Consider the following 8216-nt stretch of genomic DNA (forward strand, 5'->3'; position numbering starts at 1 on the left):
AGATAGCGTAGGTACCAGTAGAAAAAATAATAGAACCAGAGTGACTAGCGGTAAAAGCAAACACCTAGTTGAAAGGTGACGAAGAAAGAGGCCAGGACGAGATGAAAGAAAAAGAATAAGCAGAAGCAAAAACAAAAAGAGTGAACGAAATCAGGACAAAAGGGTGATCTGCTCCGGGTGTCTATCTCGATGCCCGTGCTTGTCTTGCTAAAGCCTTGGTGGTTCGTCAGTTGTCACACCGTCACCTTCTCAGGGTCCAGGTGACCCTCGATGGCGGGATGGTGGAGGCGCGCCAAGCGTGACGGGAGCTTGAGCTTGAATCAAGGTGGATGGGATCCAATGGATGGCGGGGTGAATCAGGTTGATAGCAGAAAGGAAACAGCCAGAAAGCAGAGGTGAAAGCCCAGGGATAGGAATGCATGGATGGATCGATGAATATTGATAGAAAGCAAAGGTACTTCTGACTGCTAGTACCCAGCTGATTCTTGAGCTTTGCGAGGTAGGCTTTGTTTTTGTTCTTTCCTCTTGTCAACTGTCAACTGCCAGATTCGGAAATAATTACGCCGAGCATCCAACCATCAGTGACCTAGGTACTGTACCTATTGGTCTAGGCTGTATGGATCTCTACCGTGGGTACCTCCAGTAGGCACTTTTGTTCCAGGTCTTATCCAAAGCTCTTCGCTGCCAGGACTGGATGATTTTCTGCATGTGTTGACGCGGGGCACTAACTGAGACAAAAGATGCAAAGAAGAGGTGCACTAATTATGAATTACATACAGGCAGAACAGACTGGAATAAAGAAATCAGGGGGCTGCCACACGACATCGAGGTACACGAGCGGTCTATTGTAGGAGGTACCTTGCTCTACACGATTAGGCTTCAAACGTGCCCGAGGTGCCTATCACCAGCCGGGGCGATGGAATTCCTTCGGCATTTCGTCATCGCTACAGCGTGCATCCACCATGGTTCCAGTGATTGACTCAAGCGATGTGAAAGGCCACTTTCTACTACAGGCGGCTAGCGTCCAGCGCTTGTTGCGCATGGAATTGTTAAATCGAACTTTGGAAATGCTTGTCTTGATCTTTATTCGAAACTTGGGATACACCAACTTTCTGTGATGTGAACTCGATAGTACTATCATGCAAATACTCAATCTTGTGTCATTTGCACAAGTTACACGCAGAGTAACTGATCCTACGTCGGAAACCAAAGTACCTCTTTGAATATAAATGCCCAGACAGCGCCGTCTTTGTTGCATCAAACAACTCTACTTCCATTAGAAGAGCGCTTGGCGAAGTGGTTCTGACAAGGGCTTATTTCAGGGAGGACGCCTTGGATCCAGCGAATCATCGGTCATTGACCGACATATTACAAGGCACTGTTACTTGCCAAACAGCTCTTCTGATCAAGCTCTCCAAGCTGAGGCATTTCCTTGATTACCAGCGCCCGTCCGTATAAGGGCCCAAATGATAGAATGTCTCAGTAAAAGTATGCGCAGTCGTTGATCATGTGTGCCCTGAATAATGTAAGCTGAGACTAGGTATCAGAGGTGGTGTGCTGCAAGGCCGATGGATCGATCTGATAGAACGGGCTAACCTTATCGCTGGGTGGGTGTGGCTGATCGAGCGTTGAAGTGCTGTGGCGCTGTGGCTGTGTGCGGGCGAGCTTGTCTTATCTCTTATCACCTAAAATTTCAAAAAAAAGTTGCGACTGCGACGACCCGGCTTCGCAACCATCCATATTTGGTTGACCAAAACTCATCACTTTCTTTTTCCCTTCACATTGTTTCGCCCCTCCTAACCCTGCGAATATGGCCAAAAAGAGAAAGGCCTCAGGGCGCAACAATGCGCAATCAGGCCCAAAGGAACTGGACGCTTCAGATGCCCGCCTTGGGCCTATCACCACCTACGAAGATGTTGCCGATTCCGAAGACGAGTACTTTATGAACAGAGACCAAATACTACTCGACGATGAACCAAACTCGAAGCGCCGAAGAAAAGAGGACGATGATATCGAACTATCCGACGAAGAAATTCTAGGTTACGAGGACTCAGACTCCGAAGAAGATGACGTTCAAGATGAACAATCGCGCAAGACTAAAGGTTCAAAATCCAAGAATGCCGCCTCAGATGACGAGGAGGGTAAAGAAGAGGAGGAGGAGGGTGACTCCGGCTGGTGGGGAGCCTCGCGAAACGACTACTACAATGCTGATAATATCGAAACCGAGGCCGACGCTCTCGAAGAAGAGGTAGAGGCCAAGCGCCTTCAGCAAAAGAAACTCTCCAAAATGGCTGAAGAGGATTTTATCTTCGATGGCGACGAGTGGCTGGCTGAAGGTCAAGAGGATGGCGAAGGCGAGGAGACAGTGACAGAGGTCCTTAAGGAGGTCGAAATTACGGATGATATGGGACCTGAGGAGCGATACACACTACTCAAGAACCGCTACCCCGAATTTGAGCCACTCGTCAAGGAGTTCCAAACCCTGCAACCCGCGTTGGTGGAACTCCAAAAAGCAGCCCAAGGTCTCTCGGGTCAATCGCTGGAGGCTGTCAAGTATTGGGTTGCTGGCTGCTATGTCGCTGCCCTTGCCAGCTACTTTGCCATCTTAACATCTCCCGCGAGAGATAACTCCAAGGTTCAAAAGACCATTGACCCCGCCGAGCTACGGGATCACGAGGTTATGGAAACATTGGTTAGTTGTCGTGAGGCGTGGCGAAAGGTGAAGGATCTGAAGTCAACCAAGAGTATCAACGACGATGTTATCTCAGAAATCGATGACGACGCTCTTATGCAGGATATGGAGAATCTGGACGCTGAGGTCAAAAAGACGAAGAAGAGCAAGAAGGCATCGAAGCAAGAAAAGGCTGCCGCCGAGAAATTGGCACGGAAGCTCGAGAAGATCAAGGCTGGAGAGGCTGCTGTTGCTGATCTCTATGACCTACCCCTCCCTGGCAAGAAATCCAAGAAGTCGAAGAAGGTCGCTGCCATCGAGCAAGATGGCGATAACTCCGACTTTGGTGAAGAGGATGTTCTCGATGAGCGCACTGCCGCTGAGAAGGCCGCTCGCAAGAAGAGTCTCAAGTTCTACACTTCACAAATTGTGCAGAAGGCGAATAAGCGTGCTGGCGCTGGAAGAGATGCTGGTGGTGATATGGATATTCCTCATCGTGAGCGTCTCCGAGACCGTGCAGCTCGCCTTAATGCCCAGGCCGAGAAGCGTGGACAGAAGGGCTCCAAGCTGGGAACAGAGTTGGGCGATAACAGCGACGACGAAGACACCAAAACAGCCAAGGCCGTTCGCGAAGACGAGGATGAATACTACGACATGGTGGCACAAAAGTCAAAGAAGAACAAGGAAGACAAGGCTGCTCGCTATGCAGCATACGCTGCCGCCAGCAAGGCCGACCGAGTTGTAGAAAAGGAAGAGCTTGGCGAGGATGGCAAGCGCAAGATCACGTATGCCATCGAGAAGAACAAGGGTCTAGCACCCAAACGAAGCAAGGATGTCAGAAACCCTCGTGTCAAGAAACGCAAGCAGTACGAGGCCAAGCAGAAGAAGTTGAAGAGCATGAAGCCCACTTGGCAAGGAGGCGAGCCCAAGGGAGGATACCAAGGAGAGCTGTCTGGTATCAACACAGCTGTTGTCAAGAGTACAAGACTATAGATTTGGAATGTTTAAAATATTTGTTAATAGCGTTAAAAAAGAATCTTTACTTTTCAGTTAATATTCTCACTGTTACCCGTAGGTTGTAATACTGTGGTGTAAGTCTTCTGGCGGCCTGATCCTTGCATAGCCCCGCCAAACTCCACGTTGCTTCAACAGCTTCCCTTAAACAACCAACCATCAACGTTTCTCTTCCAATTGCCAACAATTCGGCGCAACCTATTGCAACAACCTTATACTTTCGAACCGACGTCTGTGTAGAGACAACAATAATCACATAAGATTTCGCCGCTTACCACAGCTACGGATCGACAATGGCCGACATCGACACGTCCAAGCTCACCTCGTCCGCCCAGATCTTCTCTCCGAACAATACTCTCCCCCAGATTCGCGCCATACACAAAAGCCTCCATGTTGCAATCGAAGAAAAATCGACCCGTCTGCGCACGCAGGTCGGGAGCTCATATCGTGATCTTCTCGGTACAGCGGATACCATCGTGCACATGCGCGATGACAACGATGTCGTCCAGGAGCTTCTAGGCAAGATGGGTGGCCAGTGTGGGAGAGCTGTGATTGGCGCCAAAGCTACGGGCCTTGCCAACTTTGTCGCAAAGGAGAACAAATCCACAGCATCTATTACAGCACGCTTGAGACTTCTTGACGCCTGTGTACTGGTTGTAGGACGAATACTGAAGGGTGGTGGTGGACTGGGTGATAATATCAAGAGGGGAGATAGACTGATACTCTCTACCAAAATTCTTGTTCTCAGTCGGCTTTTGATCAAGAGTTTGTTAGACGATGCCACTGATGCAAGCAGTCGACGAGCTATTGAAGTCGCCAAAACATCCGTTAGCAAGTTGCGACGAAGACTACTAAGGAACGTGGAGAAAGTTTTCGAAAGAGCGGGCGACGAGACAGAAAGGGAAGATGTGCAGAAAGCACTGTGTGCCTACAGCTTAGCCACCAGCTCCGGTGCGAAAGACGTGCTACGACATTTTCTTCACGTGCGAGGAGAGGCAATGGGCCTTGCTTTTGACGTGGACAGTAATCGCAAAACCAGCGCCGAGGATGTTGTCCAAAGCCTAAAGTTGTACTCAAGAACGCTCCTTGACGTACAGGCTTTGGTACCGGGCCGTTTATCACTGGCTCTATCCGGGCTGAAAAGCCATCCATTGCTAGCCGACCCAAGTCTGAAGCAGCTTGAAGGACTGCGATTGGACATTTACGAACGGTGGTGCGATGAAGAAATCCAGTACTTCACACCCTTTGTAAGACACGATGACCTTGACGGAAGCCAAGCTCGCCAGATGCTGTCTACATGGTCAGAGAAGGGTTCCGGAGTTCTACTCGACGGTCTCAGGAAAACTCTGGGTACAATGTCAGAATTCAAGTTGATCATGGAACTTCGAACAAATGTTCTGGAGCTCTGGGTTCGAGACGGTGGTAAGGCCAAAGGCATCGACCCATCGGAAATGCAGGACTCTCTGCGTGAGGCTATTAACTCACGCATGCTTGAGGTTCTGGATACCAAGGTCAGCAAGCTTCGCCTAGTCGGCTCCGAAGTATCTGCCGCTCTTGGAAAATGGAAGGACGGCATCACTGATGAGCACGTAAGCATCTGGAACGAGGAAGGTTACGACGAAGCTCTTTCTGGTGGTGCTGCACCGTTCGTGCAGGAGGTTGTGTCTCGTCTCTATGGCCGCAATGATGCTGTTTCCAAGGCGGCCCATTCATATAAATCGTGGTACCATGTCATTGATGATGTCAAGGAAGTTGTTGAGCAGCTTAGACGGCAACGCTGGGACAATGATTATGACGAAATCGAGGACGAAGAAACGATCGAGGCTAGACAAAAACTTTTGAGCAAAGACGATCCGCAGATGCTGCAGGAGAGGCTCGATACTACACTTGACAAGTCTTTCAAGGAGTTGGAAGATCAGATACAAGGCTTATGGAGCGAGCGAGCCGAGTCGTCAAAGAATGGCAGGGTCGCCATGTACTTCCTCCGCGTTATGCGAGACATTCGACAGCAGCTACCAGATCGCCCATCTATCAGGACGTTTGGCCTCAAGATTGTTCCTTCGCTACATGAGAATGTGGCGATTGCTGTTTCAAAATCTGCGCTGGATGAATTTGCTGCTCAGGGGGTCACCCAAAGGGTTGTGGTGGGTAGGCCGCTCTGGGATGGAGAGCCAGCACTGCCAAATCAGCCCTCACCGGAGGTTTTCCAGTTCTTAAGGTCATTATCTTTGTCGATGTCGGATGAAGGGGTTGACCTGTGGACGAAAGCGGCCGTGTCGGTAATGAAGAGGCACTTGACCCAACGGCTGTGTGAAATGTGGGAGAAATCACTGGCAGAGAATTCTGCCGAGGAAACGGATGTGTCTAACAAGCCGGACGATGACGATGGCGAGCCGAAGAAGGATGATCAAGACACCGAGAAAGAGGACGAGGATGGTGCCGAGGAAAAGGATAGCGATGCCGAGATATCAACGGGGGATGAAATCCCTGGCGACAATGACACGAACTCTGGACTAAGCTTTGAGCAGAAAGCAGATCTCTTGACGCAGTGGCTTTTTGATATCTCTCTCTTGCGACATTGTATTAGCAATGTAGAGCAAGATTCGAGCGACTTATTTCAAAAGCTCGAGGACAAGGTTTATCAACAGTCCAAGCTGAGCAATGCAACAGCAAGGCAGCGAATCTCCAAATCGGCCAACGACTTCTGGCAACGAACAAGCTTACTGTTTGGTCTACTAGCATAAAGGATCCGCAAAGCTTCGTGTCAAGGGTCCGGAAAATAGATAGAATATCAAATATAAAACATAATGAAATCAACTAGACCACGCTCTCCAAATCTTTTCTCATGGTAATAAATAAGATATCATTGCTGAAGCAAAATGAAACACCAAAGGTCGTTCAAAATGAGGCAAGGATATTATAACGACTTTTATCAAGTCAATTGTGTCTACCATTCTCTGAGTATACTTGCAAGCAAAACGACCCATTCACACCCTAATGATACCAGACTGACCAACAATAATGATGCTAAAACGACCCCGACCCCGACACATGATGCTCACGGTGTAGCCTTCGTCCGAATCCTTGATACAACAAAGCCACCTTTTCCTGACCACCCGATCCTGGAGGCTCCCCATTATGCCTGGCTAGGCGCGCGAGTACCACCCATAGGGGGGGGCATGGGACCTTCCTGTTTCCAGTCCTTGGGAGTGTCGAAAACAGCCGCCAATAAGGTGAGGAGAATGACAAGGGACCTATGGAATCTGGTAAGCAGATGTCAAGCGTGGTAGGTCAGAGGGGACTTACAAGGTGATGTGGGCAAAGATCACTGCTGCCGAGCCCAGGCGCCACTTCGAAGCAAAGGGGAAGAGAAATGTGAGAAGAGTTGTTGTCCAGGACAAGTAGAAGATGGCCAAGAAAACGAAGGTGAACGTCGCTGCTATCTTGAAGATATAACGGGCGAAGTGGTGCTTGGGATGCTTGGCCTTGGTGAATACGAGCAAGAGTGTGAGTAGAGGCAAGAGCCAGCCAAGGAAGCTGAGGAAAGACACAAAGATGAATGGCACGGAGGTTGTGTCGACGTAATGCATGGGATTCTGGACGAGACGCCCTTTATTCTAGAAAAGGTCCCGTGCCTCATCGTGCACATGAGTTCGAGGGCCCCTGATGTAGGTGCTCAGGGTCTTGTTATAGTTGGCCGCAGCAATGGCAGTGAGGATGAATGTAATAAAGCTGGTCAGGCTGAAGAAGAAAAGAAAAGCCTGGAGGATTGTGTGACCAGCATCACCCCCAGCTCGAGGCTTAGGTACAGGGCCTGGACTCTGCATGACGCAGGCGCACACGCAAATCTGTGAAGGTAGTAAAGGGGGTGGAAGGCGATGGCGGGACGTAATAGTGCGATGAAGAGGAATGTTGTTTTGGATTGATGTAAACGACTCAACAATGTTGGATTTGTACAAGAGATAGATGAGTACCAGCCAAAATATGATGAGGAGGAGGATGGAAGAAGAGAGTTGGAGGAAGAGAGAAGAGGGGGGATGATGTGATTTTGTCCATCAGCGAGTGACCCGAGTGCCTTCCCCCCGAGTTGAATCCTGTCAGGGAAGCAGCTGCACTTGACAATCCACGATGAGAAGGCGAGAGTAGCAGCAGAGCTTGGTGGGCTTCGACTCGCACCTTCCTTTCGCTTCCGCGAACCCAAGAGTGATTGTCACAGAGGACTCGAAGGCAACTGCAACTTCCAATAATCAGTAGATGATTCACTCTAGGTACCTAGGTAGGTACCGGATTCAAGGAAGCGAACCTTCCTTCAGAATCAAGTCCATAGTATGTGGCCGAGAGACTGCCGAAATGGAAAGTTGTGATGATCTTCCAGTGTATCTGGGTGAGACCCAATACTAGAACGTCAGGATTGGCGGCCAAACCTTGAAGATGAGATGAACGATATATTTAATATTGATTTATACCAGTACACGGGCTACTTTGCTTTGATATTGGATCCTAAGCCTCCATTAGAGGACAATTCTTCTGC

General features: G+C 49.4%; 3 protein-coding genes across 3 annotated transcripts; 2 read left to right on the forward strand and 1 right to left on the reverse strand.

Annotated features, from left to right (window-relative positions):
- Positions 1-1810: 1810 nt before the first annotated feature.
- FIESC28_11797 (uncharacterized protein) lies at positions 1811-3664 on the forward strand (the record flags this gene model as incomplete). The annotated part of the gene is made up of 1 exon (XM_031165904.1): positions 1811-3664. One exon carries the CDS (start codon positions 1811-1813, stop codon positions 3662-3664), a length of 1854 nt encoding a protein of 617 aa, XP_031010035.1.
- A 314-nt stretch (positions 3665-3978) lies between these two features.
- FIESC28_11798 (uncharacterized protein) lies at positions 3979-6429 on the forward strand (the record flags this gene model as incomplete). The annotated part of the gene is made up of 1 exon (XM_031165905.1): positions 3979-6429. One exon carries the CDS (start codon positions 3979-3981, stop codon positions 6427-6429), a length of 2451 nt encoding a protein of 816 aa, XP_031010036.1.
- Positions 6430-6821: 392 nt separating this feature from the next.
- On the reverse strand, positions 6822-7275 carry FIESC28_11799 (uncharacterized protein; the record flags this gene model as incomplete). Its single annotated transcript, XM_031165906.1, has 2 exons — positions 6822-6939; positions 6992-7275. The coding sequence occupies 2 exons, from the start codon at positions 7273-7275 to the stop codon at positions 6822-6824; spliced, it is 402 nt and encodes a 133-aa protein (XP_031010037.1).
- Positions 7276-8216: the final 941 nt, after the last annotated feature.

This window comes from Fusarium coffeatum (genome assembly GCF_003316985.1).
Source record: "Fusarium coffeatum strain FIESC_28 chromosome Unknown BRIP53273_contig_520, whole genome shotgun sequence".
In the NCBI taxonomy this organism is placed as follows: domain Eukaryota; kingdom Fungi; phylum Ascomycota; class Sordariomycetes; order Hypocreales; family Nectriaceae; genus Fusarium; species Fusarium coffeatum.